Here is a 15742-nt window from a genome sequence, read left to right as displayed (position 1 = left end):
AATATGATGGAAAACTAGACAAATAAAAGCTTTTAAACAGGCACAATATCTCATATTAAAATGCTGTTTTAGAGAAAATTGCCACTACCCATTTTGAAATTTGCCATTTATTTTACTTTGTCTTCTGAGCATTTTTTTAAAGGTAATATATTTTATAATGTTAATAATAATTTATTATACATAATAAACGTAATACTAAATTTGTGTCATGTTATTTTTATGACTTCTGTACTGCTAATGTTTTAGAAATTGTATCTGTTTTTCTAAAAAAAGATATTGCTGCTATGATCTATTCAGTAATGGTTAAATAACTAATCAAGTTTGGCAGCAGTTTCTACAATCCTTAACATACTTGTGGAGATGTCAAATTCTTTGAGATGCCTCCACTAAATTCTCTTTATAACCAGTATTAATTTATGTGTGTCTTTTACTTGACAGCCACTGCTAATTCGGCACCATTCCTAAAGGTTGTATGAAATGCTTGTTCAGATAGAGAGGTGAGCTGAAAAAAGGAAATCTACTATTAGTACGTACGTGCAGATAATATAAGTATGTTACCTACTTACTTAGGTATCCTTGTGATTCTTTCTGCATGGCTGTTATGGGACAGTCTTTATGTGTTAACAACAACTGTTTCAGCTGTGCTACCTCATTTTTCAACATGGAAACCTCATTCTAGAAGAGAAAAAGATAATTTTATTTTAGTAAGTAAGAGGACAAGGAGCTGAGAAGCACTGCATGGGGATTGATTCTTCATATGATCCTTTTTGTTCTGGGAGGAGGAGATCTGTGTTCTGGGATATGCCTTTACAGCCTAGTTTGAGAGCTTTGAAGTCAACTCATTTTTATGACAATCTTAATTGTCAGAGGGCAAGAAGAACCGATAGCAAGTAGTTTTCTCGGTAGTCTAATCATTTGCTTTGCTGCTCAGTAGTAGCACAAACATGAGCCTGGGCTGTACGGTCATAGTAGAAGTATCTCCAGGGGAGCATAAAAATCTGCAAGATGATGGACACAGCACTGTGACTGAAGGCCCGCCCCTTTGGTGCACGCGTCCATGTGCGAGCGGGGCATGGCTTTGGTTGTGATGCCATGCCCACCATCTTGCAGAGTTTGACAGGTACCCCCGCTGAGATCCCAAATGGTATTATAAAAATGGCATAGCAGGGAAGTAACTTTTCTTTAATCACAACCACTCCTGCTTTGTCCTCATGGTCAAATTCAATACATGAAAGGGGCTGTTTAAAACTTTCTACCTAAAGGTATGGATTCCTTTTCAGATTAGTCTTTGAGTGGTATGTCAGAGGCTGAACTTTGTCAAATGGGTGGTCTTAGGTGAAAAAGACAAACATTGATTTCATTAAAATTAAAGACCCTCCCCTGCACTGAATAACACTTCTCTCCTATTACAATGACAGACTGCAGCTTTTGAAGGACCTGGGGGACCAGACCCAAGAAAGTCCCCCCATGGAAGAGGGCTTTCTGCTCAAAAGCATAAAATGAAGAATCAAACATGCTTTTAACTGCTTTAAAAAAAGAGCTACAAAGAACAAGTTGAGTTGCCTGAAAAGATATTTCTTTATCTGTAGGGTACAGGTCAGGGAAGTCAGACAGAATTAATCAGAGATGGAAATAATGATGGCTAATAGATGTTCCTGTCCTGAGTAATAATATTCCTAGAAACTCGTAAGCTAATTTACCTTTGTCATACATCATAGTTTATGCCCATCCACTGATTCAGAAAAGATTATTAGGAATCAGATTTCCTGGCCTTTTGGTTGCATTTGCGTAATACAGTATTAAATACACATTTACTGCCAAAGCTTAATTTACTCATCAAGTGATGTCATGCTGTAAAGTCAAAGTATTTTTGAAGAAAGAAAGAAAAATAATTGCAATGAACAATTATCTATCTATACAAATATGCATTTACACCCTCCAGATGTACATATTCACATACTCCTAATTTAGATTTCCTATTAAACTGCCATTATTGAGTGTGTTTTAACCCTCCTTGGGGTCAATAATTTGACAGCCAAATCTTCTTACATATAAAAATATAAATACATTTATCATGTCCAATTATGCAGGAACTTCAATTTACCAGAAAGTTAAAAAAACCTATACATAGTGTAACTCTTGTTTTTAAAGGTCAAGAACAAGGACCTCTAATGCTTATATTTAATCCAATGGAAGTAGTGCATTAAGATCCTTCCAGATGAGGCTTTCGAGATGGCCCACATTTATTCCCAGAAATTAATGGGCAGTGGGTAGAGATGATATACTCTTGACCCCCTCACCTCCATTAGCTGTACCTACAGAGGTTCATTCTAGATGCCTCAATCTCTAGCAGAAAAAAATCATCCCAATCAGACCTAAATTTAAATTAATTAAACAATTTAGGCCACATTTCTAGGGAGAAGGATGACCATTAGATACCTTTTGGTAGCTATTAATTCAAATAGTGTGCTTTAGGCTGAAGGAGAAAGGGTTACTTTTTCTCCATCAGTCTTTTATCTCTTACTACCTTTAGATACCTATTTCAGCCCTAATGAATGAAGACACTGCTTCACACTGTTAACTGAAAGTCTCTGTATGTGAAGAAAAGGAAAAAAACCCCCACTTTCAGGCAACTTTTGGATCTTGAATCCCTTGGTTAATGTTTTGTAAAATAAGCATTAAATTTGATCAGATTTATTGTTTTTCTATTAGAAGTAGAATGTGGTATAACTCACATAAGTTTTATTTTTTAAGGTTTTGCTGGTGTAGAAATGACTATATCCTATGTATGTTGACGGTAACCTGTACCTGAAGCTGCATATTTGTCTGGGTGAGTTCTTCTGCTTTCTTTTCCAGTGACATCACCCAAACCTTCCTCTTCTGTCTGCACCGGGTGGCAGCTGCTCGATTTCGTTCCAAAAATTTCCTCCGTCTCTCGTCTGGGTCTTCATCCACCACTCTCCTTCGACGACCCCCTGTGGGCTGTGGTGGTTGTATGGTCTGTGTGGGTTGCATTTGTTGAGCTGCTGCTGATACCTAATAAGAATCATAATTGTTTTTAATTAAATAACCAGAAAAGGGATGACACTAGATGAACGGCAGAAAAAGATTAACAGCATTTTTTCCCCCTGAATACAGACATATTAGCAAAATAGTAGAAATTCATAGACTTCACAAGATACCCTTAAATTACTCTTTGACTAATGAGGCAGGAGATGGCCTTTTGGAATTGTGTGGGTGGAGGGAGCTGCTCCGTCTTATTAAAAATGTTTCAGTTCATTTCAGTGCAGCAAAAAAAGCATTCAATTCAAGTGTGAATCATTTCAGTTGCTCTGGCAGCTAGTATTAATCACAACATGGAAAGAGCCATGGGACCTTTAATTTTGTTCACAATTTAAAGTCATGCATTTCTCCTTTGCAACCTAGCCAACCTTGGTTGATTCCCAAAAAAGTTAAGCAGTGTTGGACCTAGTTAGTACTTAGATGGGAAATCACCAGGAAATCCCAAGATTGCATACTGACTGAGAGGCTAAAAAATTCCCCGAAAAAGGCATTTTCTTGAAATGGTTGCAAAAACAAAAAAACACACATGCATGTAGAGACCAGAAATCAAACCCAATTTTTAGCTTTTATTTTTCCTTTATACCGAACATAGGTTTTGCTTAGGTAGACAGTTATTGTAAGAGTACAGCCAATTTATTTGCTCTGTGTTAGGTATTTGAGTATGAAATAAATCTAAAACTGAAGCAGATTAAAAGCTGAGAATGAAATGAATAATTAAGAAGACTCTTTTCCCATTTATTTGGAGGAAAAGTGGGAATTAATTTATATAAAGTTGTTAAACATCAGTTGGTACATTCCTTTATGTGTGTGCTTTCTCAATGAAAGCATCTTAATCTCAGTTTATCTATGCCCATGTAGAATAAAATATATGGAAGAATTAATCAGATGTGGCCTTCTAGTTTAGTACAAGCAGCAAGGCGTTTGAGCAAACTATTCTCCAAATAGGATTTAAAATTGACAGGCCATCATGATGGATTCTTTACTACAGAGTTTTATTTTATTTTATTTTTGAAACAAAGGGGGTCTATTCTAAGTCTGGTTGCAGTCCCTGATAATAGACTTTAGTATATGATGGACAGACTTGTGGGATATTTATGCTATCTAATGAATGGTAGATAATGTTGGTGTTGTAATTAGAAAAAATATATAAATATCCATGTAGAACATCCATTTTTCATAACTATCCATAAATCCCAACCTCTGATGTGATTTATAGCGTCATATAAACTTTCATAAGCTGTTTAGCTTCCAGCTGTTGACAAACAGTAAATCATAATAACACCATGCTGAGCAACTAGACTGTGAATATGAGCTAAATAAATATCTGATAAACTGAGGAATCATGTTAAGATGCCAGGACTAAACTATGTGATAAAAATATTTACATGAACACTCCATTCCACACTTGAGCTCAGGTGTATAATCATGCTTGAAGGAGTGCATGATGGGTTCCCCACGTCTATCAATCATATTGGCATGGAAAGGTGATGTTGAGTAATGCCAGATGCTTTTTATATAAAATACTGCTGATATTTACCCACCTGAAATGTATAGGACTTAAAGGTCTATTTTAAATGTCAAGCCACATTTTTGGAGTCATCAAATATTTGTTTATATTTCTAGGGGCCAACATCTTTCTACTTTGTTACTTAACTATAAATGCTGTTTCTATGATCACTTTCAAATCAATTTCCTCCTATAGATACAAAACAATCCTTTCCACCTTTTAGTTGCTTTGTCCCAAGTTAATAGTGAGGAAAAGAGATTATTAGAAAGATGTTAGAGATTATTGGAAAGATGTTAACTTGAAAGACACAGTTAAAACTAAAAAAAGAGAGAGAGAGAGAGAGAGAAAGAGAAAGAGAAAGAGAAAGAGAAAGAGAAAGAGAAAGAGAAAGCGAGCGCCTGATGTAGTACTTCTAAGCTAAGCAGATCAAATCCAGACTGCTGTATTTTCAATATTTGGACAGAAACAACTTGAGAATGCTAAATATCTTCTTCTAAGCTTGGTGCTTCTCATTGTAGTTATAGGAGGAGAACTGTGCTAGTCTACAGTTACAAAAAATCAGTAGCACCTTTTCTGAGAAACAAATTTTATTAAAAGGCATAACTTTTAGTCAGTTGCAACTCATTTGTATGGGATTCATTCTGATTCTAAACTTGGAATAATGGCAGGATTAAGATGAAACAAACTAAGTCAGGTGGGATTGTTAATTTTAAAAAATCCAACCAGGGAAATTGTAGAATGAAGTCTATTAAATTCTATTATATTTCTCAGATACTGCACATTTTTCTATTTGATATTACAAGATCTATGAAGAAATGGGACTTAAATATTATCATAAACAATATTATCATAAACAAACTTTAATGTTAATAACTTCCTGGGGACCTAACAATCCTTTGGACTTAATTATGACTTGGGCTAACCATAATGGTGAACAGTGGTTTATAGTCATGCTGATATATGGCCCAATATGCCTTAAATAAGTTTTATCAAAGAATGTGCTTGACCCTGGCTGCTGGTTCTTTTCTTCAAGAAGCAGCCATCCGTTGATTTTAAACTCACTTTTATTAGTATCAGGGTGATACTAATCAAAGATATGTACAAATTATGATGCAAAAATGAGGAATGGTCAGGAAAAATAACTAGGAATGCATTTTATTTTGGAACACAGCTCTGTTCTGTACTGGAATTCAAAACAAATTCTTAAGATCAAATGGATACTTTCAATCTGACTGTATGTTTCTTCAGTTTGGTTCTGTAAGGGATCGTCCCTGGCATACACATTGCACCTATTGGTAAATTAGTTTAAAAGCAGCCTTTTTTTTTTCATGCAGTCCCAGGAAAGGACACATTTGATTTGTGATGTCTATGGGTGCAATGTGTGTGCCTACAGGAATTCTAAATCACCTTTTTCCTTCTGGATCTGGATCACTGCATCAACCTATACACAAGTTTATTACTATTATATGTGTGTTGCAGAAGTGTTATTAATTATGTATGTTTGTTTGGGATAATCTATAATCAGTGCAAACATATATATAATCAATAAAGAGAAATCTGATATAACAACCTGCTTTACTTAAAAATTCCTGCCTAGAAATTCTTCTGAGATATCTCTACCTAAAAACCAAAAACTTCAACAATGTATGCAATATGTGAGTTAATCCATCTAATACAAAGCAGAACAATAAAAAAGGATGTAGTAAAAATCGGCTCGATTTTGCCTTGATCCCTGATCCTGCGTGTTCCTTCTATTCTTTACAACCTAGTGCTACATTTGTAGTCATTCATTTATACGACATAATTCATTAGGTTCCACATGGATGTTGAAAAGTTTGAAATTTAATACAGGGGCATGGTATAAAATAATCAAAATTATGGCAAAAGGGGAATGTCGCTCCTAGCAACATGCTTTGGTTTTGACATGAACCCTGAAACTTAAGAATTTGGTTCAATAGAAAGAGTTGGTTAATAATTAGTAAACTGTACCATAAGATTAATGTGTCTGTTGAAGCAGTCTGACCCTCAAAGGGGCCAGTACTGAGGGGAATTATAGATGGGTTTGGAAAGTAATAACCTTATGTTTATTACTCACTCAAACCATCTTTTATCCCCGGCAATGCCCTCTTCAAAAAGTGTCATTGCTTTTGCGTTCCCATGAGGAATTCAAACTGTTCCGTTGTCTAGGGAACTACCTGACCTATAGATCTTAAAATTTCCATTTATCCTCCAAGCAGCAGGCACAGTTTTTGAAAAAATCACGCTTAACACTGGAATGATTCTAAAAGCAATGGGGCCGCTTTTTCTCTTGCTTCATATGCCAGAGTGTGAGTGTTAAATCACAAAGGTGTTTTTATCCAAGAAGGAATAACAATTGTTTCAGCGTGGGCAGCTGGGGTGGGGGTGGGGGGGTACCTCCTACTCCCAAGGCTGCCATCCCAAATACGTATAGGTAGATTTAAATTCTAGGGAAATCATTTAGATTTGTTTCTATACAGATTCAACTATTCCACAAAGCCACTCTGCACCGTGCAGAGTACTGAATGGGGGTGCAAAGAAAATTCCTGGTCTTAACTTCAGACCTAAATATTATTTTACTACTTCATTTTATTTATATAGCACCCTTCCCTCAAAGGAGTGTTGCACAGTACCTTAGAATTACAGCACTTCAACATTACTATAAAAGAGTTTCAACATCCAGACATTCAAACAAGTATGAATACTTCCATTATTTGGACTCTATCAGGACTTTAAGAACTATGGACTTCTTGCATGTGGCAGATAGCCAAATAATTATTATACAACACTGGAAGGGTAAATCTGTATCTGAGATGCAGAACATCTTGTGTATACACACACACACACACACACACACAATCTATCAACATTTTAATTAGCTTCTTTTTTCTTCTAGCAAAGGAGCAAGGAAGAGGACAGTCAAGCAATTGGATAATGGGGAGAGGGGGCAGATCATTTATAATTTTCCAAGCCCTTCCTTTTTTTTCTTTTTCTTTTAAATCATATTTTTAACATGGTCTTGGGCAGGCAGGTTGTTATGGTATATAAAAAACAAATAACATACATGGCCAAATTCAGCACTCATACAATACCATGCACTTTAAGAAATTTTGTAGCAATATATACTTGAGCTTCTGCACCGTTTTTGGAGCAGCAAACTGCTGGTGGTGGTTCTCCGTAACAAAAATATAAGTATGCAGTGGGCAACATTTATGTATCCTACAATAAGGAGTTCTGCTACATAAAGCATGCAGTATAACTTTATAATATGAAAAAGTAACTCAAGATTCTTTGGCAAAATATGGTACAAAAGGGGCATTCTTATATACTCAGAAAAATGTAAAATCAAATAAAAGAGCTCACACCTTCATCAATTTTAGGCTGCAATCCTATGGTCCTGAGAAAGGCATGCACCTCTGAGGTGAGAGAAAAAGAGAAAGAGAGAGAGAGAGATTTTCCCGTGGAAGGGGCAGTCTGACATTGGAAACCATCTCCCAGCTTACTGTGGAAGTTCTAGGACTAATTATTTTGAACTCCAATGTAGGAGAAGGGTCACAAAGAGACATCTACAGTCTTCCTGGCTCCCTGATATGCTTCCAAAGTAGCACATAATCAATAAATTCTTCCTTATTTCAAGAATGAGGTATCAGCTGAGTAATAAAATACTCAGGGAAGGAAAGCAAAGCAAAGTGAGTATGTTATTCCTTCTTTCCTTCTGCTCTGTTGGTCTTTTCTCTTGCAACATTGGGTAAGATTGTCCAGTCTGAATCGTCTGGTAGACTACTCAAGACCTATAATATATGCCCATCTTGACCTATAATATATGCCCATCTTGATTAATTTTTAAATAAAACTTGATATAAAGAGGAAATGGCAACATCTTCAATTACAAGAATGTCATAGGAGAATTAAAATCTGCATAAAAACTGCAACAAACTCTTGTTTTAAATATCCATCTTCACATAAAAGATGTTAGAAAGCTCTACCTGTGCTTGCCCGCCTGTGTGCAGTGGCGGATGTGGCGAAGTCTGATGATGTGCTGGGTGTGCATGGAGATGTGAGTGAGAATGATGGTGTGGGTGATTCTGCTGGTGATGAGTCTGAGGATGAGAATGGTGTGTTGGGTGTTGGTGCTGATGGGGGTATGGGTGATGGGGTGGAAGTGTCTGGTGTTGATGTGGATGTGAGTGCATATGATGGTGGGCTGGTTGGTCTTGTCGGGAGCTCATCATTTCCATCATATGACCCATGGTATTCATATTTCCATTGGAGATGCCTGCAGGATGATGAGTCAAAGCTGCCTTCAACCTCTGCAACAAAAGGAAACAGTATTAAAATGAAGCATACAAGTGATTGTCTGAATGTGTTATAAAGATTTGTGTGCGTGACAGTTAAGCATTCTAGCTCCATTACATTATCTCTGTCCGTGGCATCTGTGGGTTGAAAAATGCTTAATTTTAAATACTGGATCATGCCCATAGTCCTTAGCAAACTGTGCTGCCTATGTATAAATGATGCAAATATCTGGCTTATAAATCATCTTAACAGGTTTTAAGCAGTTCACTATTAAAGAGGAACATACTTTATGACCTCAAGAAATTTTTAGTTTTATGCAATGTTTTCTAGCATGATAAAGAAATAAAACATAGGACTCTATGATAATACAGTAGCTTTTCAGCTCTTTTTGATACTTGAAGACTGCGGTAAGAAAGAAACAAAGAGCCTCTCTCTTCCCACTCTCTGGATTACATCTAAATGGATAGATAGTTAAAAATGAAAAGAAATAAAAAAAGTAAACCAAAAAGTGCTAGAAAAAGATGATTGATGGTTTTACAGAAACACACCAAAGTGGCTCGAGTATTTTATGTACAGCACATTCAGGCACAGCTAAAAACAAATTGAGAAAAATGTAACTCAATACAATGTCATAGAATTTCAAACATGGGGATTTGATACAACCACACCATACCACTTAAAATCTGATTTGTTGCCTAATGGGATTCACTATACTTGGATCTTAAAAACCATGAGCAGAAGGAGAAAATGTATTTGCACTGTTCTTGAATTCTTGCGCAAGTACTAGCAGAATGCTCTTTGTAATTGAATAACCACAGTGTATTCAGAGTTGTTTTATGATATGGCAAAAATGACAAGTAAGACATTTGCAAGTTGTAACCTATGACCTCTAGTATATAATAATAATAATAATAATAAAAACTCTTGCACAAAAAGTTGTGTAAATGGAATAACCTTTCTGCATTTGGAATAATTTTCTTATTCCCTGCTCTCTACTTGGAAGGAAATGGCCTGTCAGTGAATAGAAGATGCTTTCTGTTAGAGGGTGTCTTTGAATCCAAGTCATATTGATTTATTAATAATATTTAGTAACTTTATTTTGAAATAAAATTCCTGTGGTGGGTAACAATGATTACTTTAAAATACAAAGAAAAAAAACCAGTATTATTTGTTTTGAAATACCTTTACATCATTAATTACTGAAAGGCTATTAAAACAGTTGTATTTAACAAGATTAGTCTGTTTCCAGTTTAAATTGTTATATGGTTAATTTCTCTACTGGTTTTTAAAAATAATGGGAGGACAGGAAAACTGCTTCTTTATAAAGCGTGTTTCAATTTAACATACCAAAACAAATTTGCTAAAATCGAGCAAATCCTGAGGAGGGAAAAAGATCAGTACAAATTTCCACAATTTTTTGTTAATGTCAAATGTCTTAAAACATATTTTTTTCCTCACTGTTTACAATGAGTGCCAGTGGGAGAATTCTTATAATGAATATGTGCATAATATACAGACAATTTGCCTTAAAGAATCTGAAAAACGTCTGTAAATAATTTTTAAAAGTCTCAGTGCTTTCTAGCACTTTTCTGAGGTTTTTTGGTGTTGAAATGTGTTATTTCCTCTTTGGTCAAGGACTGGAGATATGAGAAGCAAGGAAGCACAAATTGTTGAAATATCTGGGATGGTTCTTGGTTTGACAGTATCAGAGGCTGAGCAAAGAAAAAGTACTTTCTAATTTCAAAACCTAAGAGACCAAAATTAGTTCCATTAGCAATAACTTCTATTGACTTAAAGGAAACAAGTGACTATAGTGAAATATTTGCTAAGAAAGAAAACAATGAATGCAAATTCCACTTTAAGAAACTCCTCATTTTTACTTTACTTTAGAGATACCATCATCATGTAGACAGTACTTTAGTACTGGCCTGATTTTGCTTAACTAATTGTAGAAGCATCAATTCCCATAATAATAACTTACAAAATACTTTTGCCTCTCTCTTTTCTCTCTGAATTGAGCACAGCTAATGCCTTTTGTGTTATAGATGAAAAATAAGGGCTGATTGTACCCTTAGGTGGAATGAGAGAATCACCTTAAGTACCAGATGTGAGTTGGCCAACAGCAGTCTGCCAGTTCTTCCTTGAGCTCCTTAATCATCCTTCCCTTTGTGTAGATTCTGAGCCCCTTAACCTAGCCTGATGCTCTTAGTGTGATGGCAAACTGTATCTCACTGCTGCTAAGAATCAGTCCAGTCTGGCTGGCTTCTGTAATGAAATTTGGGGTGGGGATGGGGGCATAGTCATTCTGTACTTTGTCAAATAACTTGGGTAAATTCCCTTCTTCCCAGATATTCAGTGGTATCCTTTCTAATCAATGATTTCAGGCTTTCACTCCACTCAGGTATTCACTCCAGTATTATGAAAATAGGACTTCATACCATCCTTACTGGATGGAACTTACTGCATCCATGTAGATTTCTATCTTGCAGCTAGTATGCTATAAAATATGTGATTAAATATTGACAAAGAATGATGTATTTACTCAATATAGTTTAGCTTATTACTCTGCTAAAAGCATGGCACATTGTATCTATTGCATTGTTCCCACCACCCAAAACAACGACCACTTTCCAAACCACGACATTTTCTTCTCTCTCTTCTCAGGAACTATGAAGTGTAAAATAATTTTCTATGAATTACTTCTTGGCGATGGCTACTGCTAGGTAATATAACACGGAGACTGACAGACAAATGTTTGCATTTAGAAAGACTACCACTGCAGTTACTGGAATACAACATAATGATGGGGAAATGCTTGGAAGTAGTAGAAGTGCAGAAAAGACAAAGCTAGTTAGGAAAAGCTTTGTTGCTAGTGGATATGAAGTAGGCGTGCAAGAAAGAATAATTTACTAGGGGAAACTGATGTAGAAGATATGTAAGTTAGGAAAAAATTTCATACAAAAATAACACGAATTATGTTGTGTCTATGCATTGTATGTGCACATGTTTAAATTCAGATTTATTACAGAATACCTATGAAATGTAACAGAATATAGATGGATTCATCTGAAAAAAACGCTTTGAGACACTTGACTCATTAAAGACTGTTACATGGTCTGTTAACACAGAAAACAATAATGATACAAGAGATCCAGATTAAAGAGTAGGAAAAAGAAAGGATCCACATTAAGTTTTAGTAATCAGTTTCTTAACACATCATACAATTCCTTGGCATAATACAGAATCCAGTTCAAGCAAGATATATTGAGATTTTAATCAGTTCTATTTTAGATACTTCACAATTTAAATAAGCCCATATTCTTTCTTCCACATATACAGAAACCAGGGTCTAGAGAGAAAAACACAAACAGGATGGTTTTTCAGAAGTTATTGCATAACCTGGTATGAATGAGTTTCTTTGGGCTAATCTAAAACTGATCTGGATAATACAGTATCTATTTAAGTCAAGGTAGCTGAAGGACGTGATTGTACCATGTTTAAATATTCTCTTTACCCCTTGCCTAGGAATCCAATTTGCATCAAGACATACACACCATTGTGGAATCTGATCAAAATAAACACATACAGAAACACTCAATGACTTTTTGCTGTTCATCTGTATCTGCAAATTAGACTATCCATCCATCCATCCATCCATCCATCCATCCATCCATCCATCCATCCATCCATCCATCCACCCTGTCTAAATATATTTCTCCCAGATTAACTGTAAAAAGGTACAGAAGCATCACCACAACCCAGTAAGTGAGAGAAAACAGTTATCAAGAAATTCTAAATCATTCTTACCTCCTATATAAAAACAAAAGTACATCCAACTTTGCTGACTGTTCTTCCTGCTGTACACACAAATGGAAGATATCTTCAGCTATCCTAATTGTTAAATATGAACACATACTCTTGCCTAACTGAAAAAGAACAGATAGCAATACCTGACAAAATACATCCAGAAAAGAAAAGATATAGGAAAATATACCATCTTTTTCAAACAAGGCATTCTTTTTCAAAGTAGAATCTGCTGAATGAAATAGGTTGGACAACTACCATTATTTTGGTAAAAGACCAGCAATATATTATTGAGTGTTCATGCAGTCCAAATATAAAACTCCCACAAACTCCTATTTGCCAAAAATGTTATAAATGGTGACTATTAGTCGGTAAATGTGCCCACGCACTGTTTATCCAAATGATCCTTCTTTGATGGTAAATTGCACCATTTGCTGTTATAAATGACATATTACACAAGCATGCTCTTTCTCTCTTTCCTTCTTATCCATTTTCTCTAAAGTTTCAGGGATGAGAAAGATGTCAATATACAAAGGAACATCTTACCTTATTACACAAACAACTAAAAAATGCCCCACAACCTTCAGTCTCCGAAGAACACATTATTATGTTTTGTTTCCATAGACCCTTCAACCATGTCTATTTATTTGAGAAGGTAAATCAAGAAAGCATTGAGAAGCTTGATGTACAGCTGGATCTTCTCAACAGGGGGCATTTCTATTTTGCCTGGGTACTTTATAAACTTCTTGTTCACTTTTTCCAATGGGAAAGTGAGCTGGCTGCCCTGGATCCAGATCCTGGTAAGAAACCCACAATCTACCTCAACTTGTTCCGTAGTAGCAGGCCCAATCTTTCTTTAGCTTTATGGATAGATCAACTCTGCTTTGACAGGAGGGTTATATTGCTCCAACAAAAATTTACTACCCGCACCTAATGATGCACCCTTCATTAAAGTTACTGAACGTTTTTCCCCCTTTCTAAGCTTGGCAGAGAAGAGGCCTTTAAAACCATCCCAAAAAACCATGAATCTTCGTAACCTTTCAGTGTGAATATTTGGAGCATTTTTTTTCTGCTTCCCTGGTGCAAATCGCCTCCCACCCCCCACCCTTCCATTTAAGTAATAATACTGATGATCTTGGATGCTTCTGCTTTTACACAGATTACTGAGCTAGGTGTAAGCACTTAACCATGTTTGGCTGATTTTGAAAATTTAAGCAGGACTGGACCTGTTTAGTACTTGGATCGGAGACCACCAGAAAAGTCCAGGGCTATAAACTAGACTGGGAAGTGACAAAGAAACCCCTCCCACTCATATTGGAAGAAAGCAGTAGCTAATTACTTCTGTACTGTTGCCAGGCAAACAGTATGGACATATCCAGGTAAGTCACCAGTTGCTGAAGTTGCTGGACCTATATCTTCAATTTAAGGATTATTGAGATAATACTGATGATGTGCTTTAAAATTTGAATGTAATATAGATTTTAATTAATACAAGTCAAATCTTTAAGGAAGTGCTATATAAAATATTTATTATTTCAGGCACGTACACATTTTATGCTAGCCGCTTTTATTTTGATTTGTATTTTAAGGCTTGCTTAATTGAAAGTGGAACATAATGTGTCAACGAATACACACACACACACACATTAAGAGCTAGTCTGTAAGATGTTGAGCTGCAGAAGAACAAACCTTTATAGGCAATTACATGAAATAATTTTTTGCAAACACACCATTCTTTTTGGGTTAATAAAAATACAAAAAAATTTGCTATCTATTGAGTAACAGAATTCAAGATTCCTAATAAAAATATTTCAAAAATGCATAGACCTCTTCAGGACCCTGATACGTAAAGAACTGCATTAGAAAATGAATAATGTTTTAAAGAACGAGTGTTTGAAATATCCACATAACATGATCTATGCTTTGGTTTAGAAAGTGCAAATTTGCTGATCTTTTTAATTAGTCTCGGACTTGAGATGTGAGAATAAGCCCATAGATTGAGAATCTCAGAAACTTGTTCTTTAAACCATTAAACCATTCAACTCAACATTAAATTGAAGATGTCTTGCTGATCATCTTTAAAGGAAATATCTACCATCTCATCCCCAGCAACTACAGAGGTGGCCTGAAACCATGTTGAATTGTCCCACTGTCAAAATAACATTTTCCTCTCTTTCTCTGATGCAGGACTTGCTGGAACGACCATCTATAACACTTTGGAGATGAGGTTGCAATGCGGTCAAGTGCAAGGATCTGCCCAGCATTCTCACATCTCAAGTCCGAGACTAATTTAAAAGATCAGCAAATTTGCACTTTCTAAACCAAAGCGTAGATCATGTTATGTGGATATTTCTAACGCTTGTTCTTTAAACCACTATTCATTTTCTAATGCAGTTCTTTACGTATCATGGTACTGAAGAGGACTATGCATTTTTGAAATATTTTTATTAGGGATCTTGAATTCCTCAGTGCTGGCTGCTCAAATCTGCTGGGGCATAATTCTTCCCCATCCATTGCTGGGCATTGCCCTTTGTACCCATTTTGGCTCAGGCTAGACACCTGGCTTGCACGGAGTAGACTTGTAAGCCAGGATTTTATTCTTTGTCATATGAATACCCCAGAAGATTGATAGTTCTCAGTCCAATGGCAAAACAAAATCAAACCAACCAATCAAGCCCTGAATTTTCCAGAGCAAGTTGAAGCGAAAGAGAGCTCCATTGATTCATGATACATGTTAATACCTCTGTCTCAGCTGAAAGGCCTTTTTGTTTCTTTTTAAAATTTAGACTGCTGAATACTTCTATTTTTCTCTAATCTATAAATTACGTGAGAGCAGATTTAAAGCAAAGAATGGTAGGGAGTTAGAGGAAGTTGTGTGATAATTAAAGAAACGCATACACGGATGTCTGCATCTAGCCACTGTGATGAAACATGTATAGTGATATCATGATAGAAGCTGCGCCCTTTCATATTTGTATTGTGATGTCATCACACGGAAGTATGTAAAGGTTGAAGTTTATATGGTAACATAATTTTGTCACTTGCTTTCTGTCC

General features: G+C 35.8%; 1 protein-coding gene across 9 annotated transcripts in view; it reads right to left on the bottom strand.

The window, feature by feature from the left end:
• The window catches only part of CREB5 (cAMP responsive element binding protein 5), a 268806-nt gene that overhangs the window by 7908 nt on the left and 245156 nt on the right, over nt 1-15742 (bottom strand). For 6 of the 9 annotated variants that reach the window (XM_088150721.1, XM_088150727.1, XM_088150723.1 and 3 more), the window contains 3 exons: nt 8575-8898; nt 2809-3036; nt 567-675 (listed from right to left, as the gene is read on the bottom strand). In XM_088150721.1, the coding sequence (XP_088006847.1) occupies nt 567-675; nt 2809-3036; nt 8575-8898 (661 nt within the window). Of the gene's footprint in view, nt 1-562; nt 676-2808; nt 3037-8574; nt 8899-15742 lie in introns of all 9 variants that reach the window. The other 3 variants (XR_015797873.1, XM_088150725.1, XM_088150724.1) reach the window with 1 other exon arrangement.

Source organism: Python bivittatus, unplaced genomic scaffold, assembly GCF_059951505.1.
Source record: "Python bivittatus isolate LINGU-HERP-01145 unplaced genomic scaffold, Pbiv_v1 ctg000610_np1212, whole genome shotgun sequence".
Lineage (NCBI taxonomy): Eukaryota > Metazoa > Chordata > Lepidosauria > Squamata > Pythonidae > Python > Python bivittatus.
This window is presented reverse-complemented; position numbering and strand designations above follow the sequence as displayed.